Consider the following 19,434-nt stretch of genomic DNA (forward strand, 5'->3'; position numbering starts at 1 on the left):
GGAAGACTATTCACTCCCTTACAAAAGTGTCAGGCGAATGTGACAACCCTGATGATGCACGCCACTTGAACGTTTGTCAAATTTGTTTTTAAGATTCCAAACATTGCGATTTAACACTGACACCTAGTTATTGAGGAAAATATCCTTCAGTGTGACCTAGTTGAACTCGGTAGTCTTGTTAAGAGTTTGTCTTTTCGACTAGGTAGGATTCTACCCTGGTTTGTCCTCACCACTCCTTCCTGTTCAGTATAATGTAGGTTTGATTTAGGCTCACCTGCCCATTGTTCCTCTTCACTGTTGACTTATAAATAGAAGTACCTGTCTTGGTCATAGCTACTGCTTAGATTTTTTGTTGGTTTATATCTTTCTTCTGCTCTTGTCCTTCGTACCAACCAATGTTGTTTTGTTCCGCATTTACAAAATGCTCAAGCTGCCAATAAACAAACAATTATCTAAATAAATAAATACATGTACTTTCAGCTGGAAGACAGGCTTTGACAAGGTTCTTTTTAGTTGATGGAATTTCAGGAAGGACAGGAGATTTGAACAACCCGCCACCAACAGTAACCATCGCAACAAACCTAGTCTTAAGGTAAGCAGTCCAGAAAAAAATAAGACCACAAACCTTTTGCAATAACAGTGGTGATGGCATTGATGTTTATCTCACTCAGTATTTTTTATGGTTCACTCTCTGATAATTGTAAGGTAAATAGCAGGCACATCTACACTTCCTGTTTTGTCACGTGCTAAATTCTGTAGCTGTGTCTCTGCTCTCCCACTATCCCCTGCACGTCTAAAGTTCTTATTATCCTTGGCACTGTGCTGGCCTGCCCGGTAATAGTGGACCATTTGTCTGTTTGTGCACACTGCTCTTAAAATGCGGTCACTAAATAAATGTCCATGCTCCCTTGCACCTGATTCACTACAGTGAACAGAAAACCCTCTGCTCTGTGTCTGTGCACACATACTCTCTCTTCCTAAAGTAAGTAGGCATCTCCACGTTGCCCATGTTCATTCCACTCATTCTGCGGCCACTAGACAAACCTCTGTGGTACTGTGTTCCATGTTTAGCTGGAACTGTGAAGAAATTGTCTACATTTCTCTTGAGCATGTAAGTTAGAATGAAAAAGGTGGGAGGTACACCATTCACAATGTTTCATTAAAGAACTGTGGCTTAAGGACACTTCCTATTTGCCTACACTGGTACTGCCACCCTTTTACACAAATGTGCCTACATCATGAGTGGGGTGTTTATAAAGCATTATTGTCAGCAGACCAGGCCCATGAGATACTCTCCACATGTTCTGTATTCTAAGACAAGAGTGAAATTTTTCTAAAATGCATCTAATACTAAACTTCAGATCTATGTTTTGGTGACGGAAGCAGATGTGCCATTGTAATCCTGTCTATTAAAGTTTTGTTTAATTGCTTTTCATTTATACAGCATCTACTTGCCCATGCCAACCACTACCAGAACTGATCCTCCTTTCATGCTGCTTGTGAACTATGAAAAAGTTAATAACAACACCTCGGCTCAGGTACGTTCAGGGTGACACAGTGGTTTTCGGTTGCAGCTGTTTCCTGAGTAGAAGATACACACATGACTGAATTCCCTACAATGGTGTCGAATATTTTATGCACCCATTTACTTTCAGAAGATATTGATTAACTGCTAGGGAACCTCGAAATATCCTGTCCTTGGAGCAAGACAAACTTTCTTCTTACAATGCACCTTGTTATACTTATTGATCCTTAGACCAGCTCACTGTGTAGCCCTAGTGATTTATTTCATTCATGTTTTTGTAAACACCTGTCACCCATTGGCATTTATCCTATAGTGCTCTGCAAGAGGGGTCCTAGATGCATAGGGGTGAAGCTATGATAACTTTTTTTTTTTTTTTTTATGTCCAATGTCTTTTATTCAGACAAAAGTTCTTTTTCCTGTTATAATTTTCATCTGTACAAAAAATATTGGTCGAGAGCAACTTCGAGTAATACCAACACATGTTTTGTCTGTTTAGTTACAACTGGACTTCATCAGGGCTCATAGCAATTGTTATTCTGTACTATATTCTATTATCAAGGCAAATCCAAATCCAAAAGTCCATATAAAGGACTCAAGGACTCTATAATCATCTTTTTTTTTTTTTATTGGAAATATAAATGCATTTGCAGTGAATAAAAAAGAACAATACAGATAAAATCCGGACGTAAAAGCAGTAGTACTTAAAAAGTCAGACTCATCACCAATACACAATCAAAGGGTTCTACGACAGTGCTGAAATATTCTGGCAGCACAATACAACAGGACCAAATACATCTTATTTACAATTCATAAAAGATTGATCTTAAAAATATAGTTGTGGTGGTAATGGGAACATTTCATCAATGCTTCTACAACTTCACCCTCCTCCAATCTGTGACAGGTGCCCAGAGCCTTCTTCCAAAATCCCGTGTTTTTGGTCCCTTTTGTTCATATAGGCAGGACTCAATATTATGGATTCCCAGCAGCCTAGATAACCACCGTATCCTTCCATCCTGCCGAAATTAAAAGCCTAAGTACAGCCACAGAAATAAAAATCAGTGCTTCTTCCTCTTTTCTTAGTTTTAAATTAGAATCCATACCAAAAATCATTAGGGTAGGGGATAGGTCGATCTTAAGACCTAGCAGCCCCTCCCAAAACTTTTCAATCTCATTTTTAACAGGCGTTAAAAGGTTGCAATTGAAAAACATATGTAATAAGTCTGTTTGGCCATCCCCACACCTTGGACACGTATTGTCAGTCCTAACCCCCCAGGCAAATAATTTCGCCGGGGTATAGTACAGGTTAAATACAGTCTTGTAATGTTGGGCCTTTAAGTTCGTGGCTCTAAAACAAAATTTATTCAATAGAAGGGCCTGATCAACATCTATATCAGGGTTGCCCAATTTTCTGGCCCAGGCTACCTCGGTCTTATCAACATCATCTTGGATCTCTGAGATAAAAATGTTATACAAGATCCTAATTTTTTTACACCCTCTAGTCAAAGCCTCCAATAAGGGACAAATACCGGGGGATGTCAATTTTGGTCTCTGAGCCTTCAATGAGCGTATCAGTTGGGTATACACAAACCAATGGTTGTCGGGATTCCATACCTATTTTGTAAAACATCAAAACCTACTACACCCACTCCGTCCATTACTTGCCACAATGATTTGATACCCAACCCTCACCATACTTTGAAGGTCCTATCTGCTTCTGTCGCTGAGAGGAGACTAGAGTTATAAATGTGTAGGTATGGATTAATTTTAGGGATGTTACAAAACTTTCTACAGCCCATCCAAACTCGCCAGACACCATCAATAATCATGTACCTTGCCTTCTTATAGAATCTTCGGTCAATCTCACAAAGCATTAGCCCCAGCGCCTTCCTTCCTAACAATAGCTCAAATATGGAAGAGGATGCTCAATTTCTAAGGTTACATAATTTAGGAATGTCTCTGGCTGGAAAAGCACAGTCATTTGGGTCAGGAGGCAGGTCCAATGATACAGCTTTAAATTGGGGAGAGCCAAACCCCCCCTATCTTTTGGTAGGGACAACAGATTAGTGGACCGTCTAACTTTCCCAAATTGCCAAATGAATTTAATAAAAATTGACTCTAGATTCGCGATCTTTTTCTCTTCAAGAAATAGTGGTATGGCTCGAAATAAATATAATACTTTAGGGAACAAAGTCATTTTGACAGCGTTCCCCCTCCCAATCAATGATAAATGTAGCCCGTCCCACCTTCTCAGATCGGATTTGATTGATTTAATAAGTGGTGTAAAATTATCTTCCCCATTTTTATCTACATTAGCATTGATTGTTACCCCTAGATAAACTACTGCGTCCACAAATCTAGAATCAACTTTCACCACATTCCTTGTGCAAATAATCTGGGTCTTTGCTTCGTTTAGTAAGTATCCTGACCTAGCACCAAATTTTTTCGTTAGATCGGACAGAATCTCCATTGCCTGCTGAGGATCAGATGAGAATACCGCGATATCATCCGCGTAAGCTAAAACTTTATTTTCATATCCGTTAAAAACCACTGGTCTTAACCTAGGACACCCTAGTATAGCCTGAATTAGTGGATCAATGAAAAGGGAGAAGAGAATCGGGGAGCACGGGCATCCCTGACGGGTTCCTCTCTTTATAGAGAACAGATTCGATTTCTCTCCCATAATCGTCACACTAGCAACTGGATCTTGGTACATTGCCTTAAGTGCTCTTATAGTTTTCTGTCCAAACCCTCTTCCTGCTAAGATATCCCAGAGATAGCCCCAGACCACCCGGTCAAAAGCTTTTTCCGCGTCAAGCAGGATCATGGCCATCTCCCCCCCCCGTTGGGCATCAAATAGAGCAATAGCTCTGCTGGTATGATCCGTCGTGCCACGTCCGGGAATGAACCCATGCTGCCACGGAGAGACGAGACCGCCTATGATCCTGCCCAACCTCAAAGCCCAAATCTTAGAATATAGCTTCGTATCGGAATTGATAAGCGAAATAGGTCTGTATGACCCCGGATTCTCAGTGGGTTTACCCTTTTTATGGAATATAATAATATTCGTCTCTTTCCAAGAATCCGGGGTCTGACCTGTGCAGGCTATCCCATTAAAAAGATCTACCAGGAGAGCAATGGTTTCCGATTCTATGCATTTATAGGCCTCCACGGGAATGCCATCGGGGCCTGCAGCCTTCCCTGATGCCAGGTTGTGTAGGGCCGTCTTAATCTCCAGTTGAGTAATATCCTTATCTAATTCTTCTCGTAATAAGGTATCAAGGCGTGGTCCTGAATCTTCCAAGCTATCTTGCTGTTCTCCAACCCTACTCTCCTCCTCATATAATTTCTTATAGAATTCTTTAAAAACGTTTAGAATCTCCTTAGTTTCAGTATATTCTTTACCCCTTTCCACTATCTTTGAGATTACATTTTTAGACCTCTCTTGTCTTAAGCGGAGAGCGAGAGCTCTACTGGCATGTTCGCCTGTTTCATAGCGATTGGTTCTAGTGGCCTGATATTGAGTGATCAATTTCTGTAGCTCTGCCTTAATAGCAGAGAGGGCATTATAGCTATTGTTTCCATCACCACCTGATGCTATAACCCTGACATTCTCTTCTTCAATAATAGATAGTCTTTCCAACAGTTTGGTTTCTCCAACCTATCTTCCTTTTTCATTTTTACTGAAAAACTGATGGTCTCGCCTCTCAAAGCCGCTTTAAAAGATTCCCATACAATATTACGGGAGGCTCTATATCTATTAGCGTCAAAAAAAGCTTCCGACCAGTTCTTTAAATGGGTTACAAATCTTAGGTCTGCCAATAATCTCCTTTCAAAGGTCCAAGGGGATTTACCTCTTTGACCACTGACCCTTTTATACAGGACTACCAATGGGTTGTGGTCCGACAACACCCTCGGTAGCCTAGTGATGGTAACTTTATTGATTTCTGAGGAGGAAATAAAAAAATAGTCCAATTTAGAATGCTTCTGGGCTGGGTTCGAGAAATATGTGAAGCCGGAGTTTTGTGGTTCTTTAGTGCCCCAGATATCGATTAAGGCCAGTGATCCCATAAGTGCTTTAATTGCCCTGAAAACCCTGGGCTTCCGACCACCATACTTTGCATTGTTCCCCCAGTTTGCTGAAATATTTAGGTCTCCACAAACTATTAGAGGTTCCGGCAAGCCAGCTAACTCGATCTCTAGAAAATCAAAAACCTCTGGGTCATCTCCATTAGAGCCATAAATTACACATAAAGTTATGCCAATTTCCAACTCTGGGATAGCCCATCTCCCATGACTGTCAGTCTTAACCCTTTTAACACCGCACAGGGATTTCCTCACCAAAATGGCGACCCCCCTGATCATTGTAGATTGTGAGGAGCATGCAACTAGCGCAAAACCATTCAAAAACAAAAGGTGCCTCTTTGCCCAAGGGAGGTGCGTCTCCTGGAGACAGAGTACATCTATTTTATTTTTATTGAATTTAACAAAGTGGGCCAATCTTTGTCTCTTTCTCCAGTCATTTAGACCGCCCACATTCAATGTGCAGATATTACAGTCTAACATCGCAGCTATTGGTTTGATGACCCTGTGAGCCCTGATGCTTAATTCTATTACCCTTATTTGTTAGCTCTTTTTGTCCGGACAAATCAATCAAAACAGTAATGCATTTTATATTCCCATTTTTCATTTTCGACCATCTGCACCCCTCCACCCCCCCAGCCCCCCACCCCCAGTCCCCACCCCTCCCCCTCCCTACCCCCAACTCCTCCATCCCTACCCCCCACCCCCCACACTGTGAGGCGCACAGATCTAGTCTGTGCATGCAATGAAATGCATAGCTTACGGCGAGGACAACTAGAAATACATTCCAAAAAAAAAAAAAAAAGAAAACCACCAAAACCCAAAAACAAAAGTACATTCAAATGTACGTTGAAAAGTCTGACGCACTGAGAACCCTAACCTGTAGTCAAAGGAAAATGAAATAAATTATACCTGTAATACCCTTATACTTTTGTAATCAATTAAACTACCAGTTTATCAGAATCTATTTGCCCAGACTGTCTAGATACTCCTTAGCCTTCACTTCTGAGGAAAAGTACATCGTTTTCCCTTCATTAATTATCTTTAACTGTGCAGGGTTAATCAAATAGGCTTGAAGTTTCTTATCTTGAAAGGGTTTTATCAACCCCCTAAGACACCATCGTCTTTCCACAGTCGCGTGGCAGAAGTCTGGGCGAACGAAAAACGACACCCCATCTACATTTCTCCTGGCATCAGGCCTAGCCTTATCTGCGATCGCCTGTCGAAGGACAAAATTACCCAGAAATATCAGTACTGCTCTGGGTTTATCCCCTTCCTTGGTGCTCCTTCTCTGATTAAAAGGGAATCGGTGCACTCTTTGTAGTTCTTTGGGCCAGTCCCAGCTCAATAGTTCCGGGAAGGCTTGTTGAAACAGTTTGATGATATAAGCCCTTATGTCCGAACCTTCGGCTCCCTCCGGAATTCCCAAAACTCTCAGATTGTTCCTTCTAAGCCGATTTTTCATCTCTTCCAGCTTCCACTGTATGTCTAACACCTGAGAACATTGAGCTTCGCCCTTAGATACAGCACCTGCCACCTCGGTTTCTGTTGCTACCACACGCTCCTCCAGGTTCGACACTCTATCTCCCGTAGTGGCGCAAGCTTTAGAAAGTTTCCGCACCACTCCCTGCATTTTCCTCATCGCAGCCTGCGATTTCCGGCTATCCTGACGCGTCTCCTCTCTGTGAGCCAAAATCTCTTGGTGTATAGACTCCAACAGGGATAGTTGTGTCTGTTCCATCAGGAGAGTACCAATTAAAGGCAGGGCAGAGGAGTGGTCCCAACTTAATTCACTTTGCTTTTGCTCTTGTCCCCAGGCAGCCTTTTTGGTTTTCATAGCAGTGGCTGGCATATCGCTCTCGGGATCGGGGTCAGAGTCTGACTCTACACAAGAGGTGTGTTCCTCATCCTCTTCAGACCACTCACCTCCGCCTTCAGAGACTGAAAAGAAAGCCTCACTAGGGTCATTCTCCTTTTCACCGGTGGCTCCTACTGCTCCCCCCTCAATCATAACTTCATTTTCCGCCGGGGGTTCTAACAGGGTTTCTTATGTGCTGGGTATACCTTCTACTCCCACAGATCTAATCTCCCCTTCACTCGCAATCTCCAAATTTGTATTGCTACAAGGTGGTGTCTCATTAATGCAGGCAGCTGCAATAGGCGTCCCTTCCACGGGATCTCCACCTAGTGCTTGGGGAATATGGGGTACATCAGAGTTCCCAGGAAGATCATGTAAAACCAAGGGAGCACTTTCCCACAAAACCTTCTGCCCCTTCTCCTTACCAGCCTTTACTAGTAGCTCCAAAACAGTAGCGGAAGCTAACCGGGTCTTGGGGCCCCCCTGCTGTCTCTTTCTCTGCTGGTCTTGTAATGGAAGCTCTTCTCCATGAGTGGGGTCCGTTATTAAAACCTCTGCCTCCTCCTTTGCAGCTTTCTTTCTGGCATTATTCTACTTTGAGCTGGGGTTCTGTTAAGGAGCCATTTCGTTCCTCTGCTGCCGAAAATCAGCTCGATAGCTGCTCCCAGTGCAGATGGGCTTCTGCTTCCTCTCCTGACTCCGCTGACACCGACACCGAAACGAGCACCGCGGCTGTTTTCGACTCGGCAGTTGACTCCGCCCACCTCTCAGCTCAAAGCGGCAGCCGGGAATGACAGCCTCCAGCGCCCGCAGCACAGCCCTGAAACGCCGCCTCGAAGACCCGAGCCGTGCGAGGGTCAGCCACATTACTCCACTGAGCGCCAAGAGAAGCCTTAAAGCAAGGTATGCCAGATATGCGCGGCGGGTTATTCAGCAGTGCGTTTTACGGAGGGTTTCATCCAGGTTACCGTCCTCGCCGTACCTGCTCTGCACCGGCCACTCAAGCGGCCGCCATCTTGCCTCAAACCTCCATAAGCAGATCCGGGGTGAAGCTATGATAACAGTGAAGTCTACATTTGCTGTGATTCCAGGAGTGGAAGGCAGGTGTTGTATACTTCATTGGGCTGGGAATGTGCAGGTGTAACAATAAACAAGATGCTTGTGATGAATCCAGGTACAATTATATGGCACCTTCAGTGTGCTTTTCTTACCTTACATACTTGACTAAGGTTGCAACTCATTAAAGCCCTGTTGGAGAAACCATAGTTTTCAGTAGAACAGCCAGTTGGTTAGTGGCTGATGCAGCTGATCTTAAGCATCTGACTGGCCAGAAGAGTATCATGGTGAGAGGTATTGGTGACGCAGAGTGGATGGCCCATTTCTTACTTCCCTGCACTGACCTTTTTAACTGTGCTTATTGAATTAGGTACTGTTCAAATTCACAATTACAGTGCAACCCATTTGGTCACACAGTGACGCTCAGACTCGAGCAGTAGGATTAAGTATGGTTTTATTACAAATTCAAAGCCAGAGTCATATAAATCAGTCTCAAAAACCTTGCCTAGTAATACAAAATTATCAATGGGAAACCAAAGTGGCGCACAGAATTGATCTTCAATAACATGTAACAAATGAGGACTTCAGTTGCAATAGTAAAGTATAAGAAAGACAATATGGCGGTGAGATTGAATGTTTCATTCCTCCTTCCTAGAATGCATGAAGAAGTCTAATTCCTCCAGCTAACCTAAACTAAAGCATGCTAAAGGAAATCTCAATTAGACCCATACAAATATAACAATGTCATTAAAAGTATTGCATAGCATAAACCACACATGAGAGTAGCTCATATAGGTCTGTACCACTCTTAGTCTGAAAGGAATCTCTGAACAAAGCCAAAGAACATTGCCTAGCTATCCCCACAATATACCCTTCTAAATCGGTGTCAAAGGTCCAACCTTCAAACAGTGCTGTCTTGGAAGACACACTCCTAACTCTTCTTTGATCCACATATCGGAAGCGACCTTGGGTTCCATCTCCTCATTCCTCACAGACAGAAGTGCTCCCTTCTGCTCGTTAATTTTCATCACCCTCAACTCCCTTCAGGCTTGCCTACCTTTTTCACACAATTCATTCATTAGATCATTGTACCAGGCAACTGCAGAGGGAAAAAACACTGCACCGAAGAAAACATTCACATTGAAGGCTAAACAATGCAAAACCCAAATGCTCAAGGCCTTTGGTCAGGTTAGCAAAGCTAAGACTTCAGTACACATTGTAACTGTATAATATAGATACATAGACAGTCACCTTATGAGTGTAAAATGCAATTCTGATGGATACATGGTCCAACATACAGTGAAAACAGGATACCTTAAAGTACATATATGAATACATGAAGATTAATGAATGTCATTAAAATGCACATGTATAAATGTACATGAATACTGCAACTCGGCACTGTAAGAAAAGCATTAGTGTACATACGTATTTAACTGTCAAGATTACGTCAAATACACTTTCTATATGGGTTTAAGTGCACTTCACTTCATTAGTCACATTATAACACATAAATACACAGTCACTTAAAATATGTGTATGTGGCATAAATAATAATAACGAGGGTGGAGCCAAAATTATGCTGCTCCTGTATCAGAATGTGCTTCTATGCCAAGAAAAGCGAATGTTTACAGAGTTGGTGTGCCACCCATCATACCCCAGTCTGAAGAGGTAGGCTTTTAGTTTTTTATGGAAATTCTCCTCCTAGTCTCAAATCATCAGAAAAAGTGTTCCAGAATAAGGATCCTTGTAGATGAAGGGATAAGTCTCTGATTCCTTTGAATTGTGTTGAAACAATAGTGAGTCTAATGGAGTCTTCACTCTTTTAGATATCTAGATCTGTCATAAAAATTGAGAAATTAATAAATAATTATTTGCCACTGCCAGGAAGTGCCCTGTTTGTGAGGCATCATTTCTTAGATTGTGTACTTTTTGGATTACCAAAAAGAGCTATCCCGCTTTATAAGAGGTATTCTTCCAATTTCAAGTACAGTGATGTCCTCAGAAAGAAGATGTAATCATTTTGACAGCCAATGGCTTTTAGAATCCTGGACAGATAACTCTAATGTGACTCTTGAGTAAAACGTATGTGTGCTAGCATTTGTGGGAAGTATAAATGCCAGATACCCAGTGGTATAATGGCAGGGATGCCATTGAGATTCCTATCAATACCATGTAAGTGGTAGGGCAGCATGAGAGTGATTGATAAAGTCCATAGTTTTGGTGCCAAGGCTCCTGGTTTGGTAAGATGCAGAGACAGTTATGAGTCTTTGCTTCATGGAGTGCTTTTGCCGAAGACATTTAGGAAGAAAGAAGTTTTCAGGAAGCTTTCCTATAGTTTGAGCGAGAGAGGAAGCGAATGCCAGATGGTATGGCCCGGAGTATAAGGCATATTCCTCAGGTAGTTTAGATTACAAGCTCGAGAATGAAAGTAGAGTCTTCGGGAAGTAGAAATGTGGTTGCCTGTGAGAGCAGTTGCCTCACTTCAGGGCTGTCCTTAGTCATGAGCAATATAAGGGAAACACTGCAATAGCTGGCACTCACACGAGAGAATTCCCTCCTCCTAGGCAGGGACTACAAACAGGCACCAATGTACCTGCTTCAAAAAACAACTTGTGAACATTGCAAAGCTGATACAAATCTGAAAAACATTTGACGTTGCACCCGCAGGATTCTGGGCTGTTTGGAGTTTGATGTAGATTTTTTGCTGGATGCACCGCTGTGGAAGGCATTACAATAATTTGAATGCAGGGACTACAAATACCAATGTGATTAAGTGGAGGGAATGGTATAGACAGATTATAGAAGATGCTACTGATGACCCAGTTAAGCTAGGCAATGACTTTTGTACATATTTGACCTCCTAACTTAGACCCAGTTGAATTAAGATTTAAGTTGTGTAAAAGTTGTAGTAATGCACTAATCATGATATATACAGGCTTTGTTGTGGAAAATGGGAGGCTTGGGGAATAAATATTGTAATGTTGTTGTTGTTGTAAAAGCTTTATTTCGATACGTAAATATCTTAACCCTTTAGGTGCTGCCGTCGGCCAACGGTCGTCACGGGCACTACCTCCCCAGTGCTGCGTGCGACCGCTGGACGTCCAGTTCAGCACTGGATAATGGACAGCGCAGCACTGGGGAGGTTTGTTTACGAGCTCCTAAGGTGTTAAAAGCGGTCTATACAAAAATACATTTTCAAGGCTTATGGTAACATACAGTTATGATTCCTAAAATAATCGAGTAAGGTGCAATAAATAATTAAAAAGAGAATTAAATTGAAATAGAAAGCTTTTTGGCTCGGATCACCCAAGCCCATTTTAAAAACTTTGAAACACCACAAACAATGGAGGGGATGTATCAGTCAATAAAATGCAAAGGGCCACCAGATGCTGTTGTGTACCTAAGAGCCTACACAATGGTATTAGCCAGCACCTCCTTGGGGCACGATAGTCAGGACATTCGAAGAAGAAATGTGCCACCGTCTCCACCCGTGTGGAGCACGTGGCACAGAAGGGTGAGGACTGGGAAGATGAAGATCTCCACCTGGACACCAAGTTGGCCAGAGGTAAGGTGCCCACTCTGAGTTTGAAATAGAGAGCCCTGTCCAGGGGAGTGGAGATTAGGTCCAAATAAGGCTCATAAGCAACCACGTCTTTGATTCTCAGGAAAGCTGCGGTCGAATTGCAGTGATGAGGATTGCGAATGAGTTTTGTGGCTATCCAGTCCCAATATAGCTTCTTCAGGGTGGCTTTCGGAGGGGCCGAGCGAGTAACCCAGGAATCTTCCAAACCCAGCTCCACCAATAGGCTCTTGATGTCCCTTAGCCATTTGATTCGATGCCAACCCTCCATTGCAATTACCTCAGACAGACCTGCTGCATAGGAGGCTAGCTCTGGGACCCTCCACAGGCGGGCCCACAAAAGCAGAGGCCGTAATCGCGCCTGGTCCGCGATTGGTTTACAGCCCAAGTCAAGAAGCACTGGGACTGTAGGTGTGCTCGATGGAAGTAACAAAAGTTCTTTCAGAAATTTACTTTCTGCCTTGGCTAATACCTCCAGGTTTGTGGAACCCCACAACTCCGCCCCATACAAAGCCGCAGCAACCCCTCTAGCTTTATAAATATCTATAGCTGGGGAGATACAATGTTTGGGGGATGAACGATATTCCCTGAGTAGGGCACCAGACACCCTTTTGTGGGTGAGCAACATCTTTTGGATATGTGGGGTCCAGCTCATGGAGTTACTGAGGCGAATCCCCAAATAATCAAACTCACTGACCCTCTCGAGGGGAACGGTATTTAGAACCGGTGGGGGCCCTAACTTTTTGGGAGGGTTCATAGTCAGGAATTTGGTCTTATCTACGTTGATTATCAGGCCCCTAAGGGAACAGAACTCCTGGAAGCGTGTAAGGAGCTTTTGGAGACCCTGAGGTGTCTTTGCAATGAGCAGGGTATCGTAGGCAAAGAGCAGGGTAGGGATCCAGGTGCCCGCCAGGGACGGAGCATCTGCAGGTTCTTTAAGCAGGTGCTCAACCACCCCATTCACATACAATGAGAATAGTGTGGGAGCCAGCACACATCCCTGGCGGACACCCCTACACACTGGGATTCTGTTGGTTTTCTCTCCGTTCTTGCCCCACCGCACCTGTGCATAGTTGTCTGAATGAAGTTTAATCAGAAGCGACAGGATGTAGGTGGGCAGTCCCAGCCCCTGCAAAACCCTCCATAGCTCCTCCCTCTGTACTAGGTCAAAGGCAGTCTTCAGGTCAATGAAGGCCAGATAAAGACTGCCCTTGCCCAGCACCACCACCTTCCAGTACAGGAGCATCAACCTGAATGCTTGTTCTAACGTCCCCGTACCTGAGCGGAAACCCGCCTGGAAGTCCGACAGTATTTCATGCTCATCTGCCCATTGGAGGACCCTCCCCAAAATCACCTTCCCTGCCACCTTTTGGGAAGAGTCAATTAGGCTGATGGGCCTGTAGTTAGCGGGGTTGTCCCGACACCCCTTTTTGAATATCGGGACAACCTCCACCCTCTTCCAGGAATCAGGTACTAGTGCGCCCTTCATAATTGCATTTAATAACGTAGCGACCAATTGTCCCCATTCCTTGGGATTGGCACGAAGCAAGTTGCCGGGTATCCCGTCCGGCCCCGCAGCCTTTAATGGGACCAGGGACTTAATTACAGCCTCCACCTCCCTCTCAGTAAAATCATTCATGTCACTATCCGTTGTGTCGTCCTCCAAGAAAAAGGACTCGCTAATAACCCCTTCAGGATGAGAATGCAGGGCCTCAAAGTAAATGTACCAGAGCTGGGCAGGGATGTTACATGTAACCAGCGATATTGTAATATTAGAAAAATAAGGTTTAATCAAATATTTTGAAAATTCTTTGATTTTTGTTATGCCACACTTGTGTATTGTACATATTATGCACATTACAGAAGTGTCAGTCAGTCAGTCAGTAATTCTTTATTCGATGATTAACAAGCATCATAAAAGTACAGGTATATTTACAAGGTTAAAATATAGAATTAAATTACATCTGAAAATCATCACGAATTACCAAGAAAAACAGATAAAAATACATACTTAAAACCACATGATTAACTGACTCCTCTTGTGTTTCTTAACCTCACAGCAAGCCTCAAAAAGTTCATAATACAATAGAGTGTCCAGGGGTCATTAGCTCTTTGCAGGTAGAGTAGAGACGTTTTTGCGTGCCTAAACTATTCTTTTTAAAAAAGTTTTACCAAATATTTACGCCAGTGGTGCTCAAAAAAAGGGCACAAAAGTACAAAATGAAGGGTGTCCTGCGGAGACCTATTGTCGCAGCCGCAGGCACTCTTCTGCGCAATTGTTAGTGTGAAACCTACAGGATCCGCCAATAAATGTGGTAATAGGTTAAACCTAAGGCGGGTCATTAGGAATCTATCATGTGTATTGTATACCAGGTACAGGTATGGCTCCATACCCTCATTTTTTATAAGACTAAGGGCACCTACAGAGTGTTTGGTCATTTCCCCTACTGATCTACGCTTCACGAGATAATCGGATAACAGTCTTTTAATTTTTAGTTTATCCGATGGTAAGATGGAGTTAGGGCTGGTGAACAGATCCTTCTGGTCAATAGCCTCCAGCGTGGTCTTAACATAATTTAACCAAGGGATATGTAGCCCTTTGTCTCTATGCTCAAAATGTGGACCCTTCTCCATAGAACATCGGGACCAGTCTACATTCAGGAGTCCTGTAATGTGGGGTTATTTCCCTTGGTGGTCCCCGCATTATATAAGTTGAAGAAAGTTAACCTGAGCCCCGGTCTTGCAAACCGTAATGCCTGGATAGTGTGTGCTGACCATGATGGGCTCGTCCATACTCCTTTCAGGTTCAGGTCTACATATAACGCTAGACCTCCAATAGCTCTTCCTGAGCTAGCTTTTTGCGCTGGCACAAAAAAGCATTTGTACCCAGCTATATGAAAGGGGTTACTATCAACTGCCCAGGTCTCTTGTAGACTGATTATCTGAAACCCCCCAATGTACTCTCTCCATTCTTTATTATTAAATTTTCCTGCCAAGCCCGCAATATTCCATGATAAAATCTTCAGCTCCCCCTCAGATTCCCTGCCTGGGTTTTTCTCTCTCTGGCCATCAGGTGTCGGCCCTTCCTCAGTCCTTAGAGATATAATATGGGCCCCAAAAGTCTGTTTCGATAACTGGGCTGATGCCACCCTCCAGTTTTCCTCCTGTGTGCGATATATTTGGGGGCTAAGACACTTATCAGCCTCCTGCATGTTCTCCCTGTTGGTGCTCGCCATTGAGTAATATAGTTGACTAGGTGATGGTTTTAACGAGGGTGCATTGTTAATCGTCAACCTCATACCTCCTCCTTCCCCATTCAGTGATCTTATTACGTCACCCTCCCTATAGGTTGACTCCACAACTTGATCCTGAGATATTCGTGGTCAATCATTATCTTCTAGGCTCAAGATGCGACTAAATCTATTCTCCCAAATGGCAGCATCTTGTTCTTGCACCACCACAACGTTTGTGGCAAACCTACACGTCCCATTAGCAAATTGGCCTGTGCCTGCTCTCCCCAGGTGGTGTCTAAAATCATAGGGGACATATTGTATGGGGTAGAAATATCCCAGTGGCAAAGTTTTTATGTTACTTGAAGATTGAAGGGAACCACTAGTCAGTATGTATTCGACCAATCTCATATCCCTGAAGTTCACAATTATACAGTTGCCCACTAGGTCTTTACTTTTCGTGCCGATCCAATTCACCCTTCTAACATTCAGAATTTCTCTGCTTTTATTCCCTACCAGCGGTCTATTCTTTTTCAACCACGCTATTGTCTTATTTTTGAGCTTGGGGTAGGACTCTTTCTGCTCAGGTTTTAATTCTGGAACCCCCCCCCCCCGAGTACCACTACATAGGGACACGCCTCAGGTGGTAGGTCTATGCTAGGTAGGGGGTTTACTACTCTTGAATTAATTTCGCAGCTTGTGTGTTGTGTCAATTTTTCCTTTTGCACTTGTGCTCTTAACGAGCTCAGCCCCCTTTCTGTGTTTAGGAGAATCAATGGGCGTTAAATCATGTGCTACAACATGTTGATTACTGGCAGTAGGATCAATTAATGTAGCAGGCTGGATGACTGGGCTAGTAACTGTTATAACAGTGCTACGATTGACACTGGCATTTGCGGGATTGACCTGTGTCCTTCCCCTTTTATGTAGCTCATTTACGATTTTATCCAGTCTACTAACTAATGGTTTAATCTGGCTCACTATAAATAGTTCTAGGGAGTTTTGTAGGTCTGTGACCACCTCAGCCATCCAGGATGGAGGACCCATCTGGTGGATCACTTGAGCCTCAGTGACCTCTTCCTCAATGAGCTTCTTTTGTGAGATTAGTGACCGGGGTTTAGATTTCTTAGGGCCTAGGTTCTTCTGACAAGATTTTCTGTTCTTGCTAGTGGATACTTTCTCATCTGACAGGGCTATCCCCTCAACTATGCTGGTGGCTGGCTGTGCGCAAGGGATGTCCTGGATGAGTGATTCCGTGCGATTATGTGGGGAAATAACTATTAACTCATCAATAGTGACCTGGGGTGAAGTGCGGCTGTCAGTTGATGGAGTTATCGACAGTCTTCTCTCTGTGCGCTCTATTTTATTATTGACTTTCCGCAGCATTAAATCTATCGCAGTGGGCTGTATGTTGAAAGGTGGCAGTGTATTAGGGTCCTGTACAATTACCTTGGGAGTCAGGGGTATATTTGATTTTACTTTCGTAGTACGTGTATTTACTTTAGAAGCCATGCTAAACCAAATAAAGAGTCCAATAAAAACAACTACACCAAGTCCCGAATACTAACACCTACACACCAACTAGTAAGCCCCCCTTAGTCTCTCTTTTTATGGCTTACTATTTTTGTTGGCCCAATGTTCAATTCGTTGAACCTTCTGCTCCTTCTCCTCGTCGATTTATGGCACTCCAGTCGGCGAACCAGAGGGGTCCAGGTCCCAAAGGACAAGGGGGGTGGCCCGTCCCGTACTCCTCCATCCTCGGACGGCCACAGACGGCCCGCCCTTTGCCCGGGCTTCGCCCGGCACCGCCCGCGCGCGTCCCGCGACGCGGAAGAAGCCTCTTCGCTTTTAAGCGCCTCCGGGCGCGATAGTGGGCAGAAGTGGGCTGTGTAGCCGCTAGGCAGCCTGGGAGCTGTAGTCTCCCCCCTCGGCGGCCGCACGGTGATTGTGGCTGCGGCGGCAGGGGAGACCAACAGCGTGAGGACCCCAGGTGCGGCAAGCTCTGCTGGTGAGTTTAGCCCCAAAGTCCAGATATGTCCCCCGCTCCACCGAAGGAGCCGCTTCGCTTTTAAGCGCCTCCGGGCGCGATAGTGGGTGGAAGTGGGCGGTGTAGCCGCTAGGCAGCCTGGGAGCTGCAGTCTCCCCCCTCGGCGGCTGCGCTGTGATTGTGGCTGCGGCGGCAGGGGAGACCAACAGCGTGAGGACCCCAGGTGCGGCAAGCTCTACTGGTGCTGGTGAGTTTAGCTCCAAAGTCCAGATATGTCCCCCGCTCCACCGAAGGACCCTCTTCGCTTTTAAGCGCCTCCGGGCACGATAGTGGGTGGAAGTGGGCGGTGTAGCCGCTAGGCAGCCTGGAAGCTGTAGTCTCCCCCCTCGGCGGCCGCGCGGTGATTGTGGCTGCGGCGGGAGGGGAGACCAACAACGTGAGGACCCCAGGCCCGGCAAGCTCTGCTGGTGCTGGTGTGTTTAGCCCCAAAGTCCAGATATGTCCCCCGCTCCACCGAAGGAGCTTCTTCGCTTTTAAGCGCCTCCGGGCGCGATAGTGGGCGGAAGTGGGTGGTGTAGCCGCTAGGCAGCCTGGGAGCTGTAGTCTCCCCCCTCGGCGGCCGCGCGGTGATTGTGGCTGCGGCGGCAGGGGAGACCAACAGCGTGAGGACCCCTGGTGCGGCAAGCTCTACTGGTGCTGGTGAGTTTAGCCCCAAAGTCCAGATATGTCCCCCGCTCCACCGAAGGAGCCTCTTCGCTTTTAAGCGCCTCCAGGCGCGATAATGGGCAGAAGTGGGCGGTGTAGCCGCTAGGCAGCCTGGGAGCTGTAGTCTCCCCCCTCGGCAGCCGCGCAGTGATTGTGGCTGCGGCGGCAGGGGAGACCAACAGCGTGAGGACCTCAGGTGCGGCAAGCTCTGCTGGTGCTGGTGAGTTTAGCCCCAAAGTCCAGATATGTCCCCCGCTCCACCGAAGGAGCCTCTTCGCTTTTAAGCGCCTCCGGGCGCGATAGTGGGCGGAAGTGGGCGGTGTAGCTGCTAGGCAACCTGGGAGCTGTAGTCTCCCACCTCGGCGGCCGTGCAGTGATTGTGACTGCGGCGGCAGGGGAGACCAACAGCGTGAGGACCTCAGGTGCGGCAAGCTCTGCTGGTGCTGGTGAGTTTAGCACCAAAGTCCAGATATGTCCCCCGCTCCACCGAAGGAGCCTCTTAGCTTTTAAGCGCCTTCGGGCGCGATAAGGGGCGGAAGTGGGCGGTGTAGCTGCTAGGCAGCCTGGGAGCTGTAGTCTCCCCCCTCGGTGGCCGCGTGGTGATTGTGGCTGTGGCGGCAGGGGAGACGAACAGCGTGAGGACCCCAGGTGCGGCAAGCTCTGCTGGTGCTGGTGAGTTTAGCCCCAAAGTCCAGATATGTCCCCCGCTCCACAGAAGGAGCCTCTTCGCTTTTAAGCGCCTCCGGGCGCGATAGTGGGTGGAAGTGGGCGGTGTTGCCGCTAGGCAGCCTGGGAGCTGTAGTCTCCCCCCTCGGCGGCCGCGTGGTGATTGTGGCTGCGGCGGCAGGGGAGACCAACAGCATGAGGACCCCAGGTGCGGCAAGCTCTGCTGGTGCTGGTGAGTTTAGCCCCAAAGTCCAGATATGTCCCCCTCTCCACCGAATGAGCCTCTTCGCTTTTAAGCGCCTCCGGGCGCGATAGTGGGCGGTGTAGCCGCTAGGCAACCTGGGAGCAGTCCAGATATTACAGAAGTGTATAGTGAGGGAAATTGTCTTAATTTACAAGGTAGATGAATGTGTGCTTTGCGTGGGTTATTATGGGCTGTCTATGACAAATAGAGTTGAGTTTTTCCCTGACACAAAGTTTTTAAAATAACAAAGAGTTTGCTTTTAATAACCCATTCCCCCTTGCACTTCTTTTTTTTTTTTAAATGCAGGTGGCGTTTGCCGTTGCATATTCCCAGGGATCAGGAAACTACAAACTAAACACAGATGTGAGTATTGTTGGGTTTCAATTGGCATTTTGCTGTGTCATCTTACCTCGCTGCACTTGCCCTTTAAAGGCATATAAGAAAATTAGCCATTCGACCTTATATGGTGTATACTTAAAAGTCTAATGAAAGCTTTCTAT

General features: G+C 45.5%; 1 protein-coding gene across 2 annotated transcripts in view; it reads left to right on the forward strand.

Moving 5' to 3' along the window:
• LOC144799736 (meckelin-like) overlaps window positions 1-19,434 on the forward strand; it is a 347,109-nt gene that overhangs the window by 178,016 nt on the left and 149,659 nt on the right. For both annotated transcript variants that reach the window (XM_078671255.1, XM_078671257.1), the window contains exons 13-15: window positions 481-592; window positions 1,445-1,538; window positions 19,241-19,297. In XM_078671255.1, the coding sequence (XP_078527381.1) occupies window positions 481-592; window positions 1,445-1,538; window positions 19,241-19,297 (263 nt within the window). The remainder of the gene's footprint in view (window positions 1-480; window positions 593-1,444; window positions 1,539-19,240; window positions 19,298-19,434) is intronic.

The sequence above is a fragment of the Lissotriton helveticus genome, chromosome 12 (genome assembly GCF_964261635.1).
Source record: "Lissotriton helveticus chromosome 12, aLisHel1.1, whole genome shotgun sequence".
In the NCBI taxonomy this organism is placed as follows: Eukaryota; Metazoa; Chordata; class Amphibia; order Caudata; family Salamandridae; genus Lissotriton; species Lissotriton helveticus.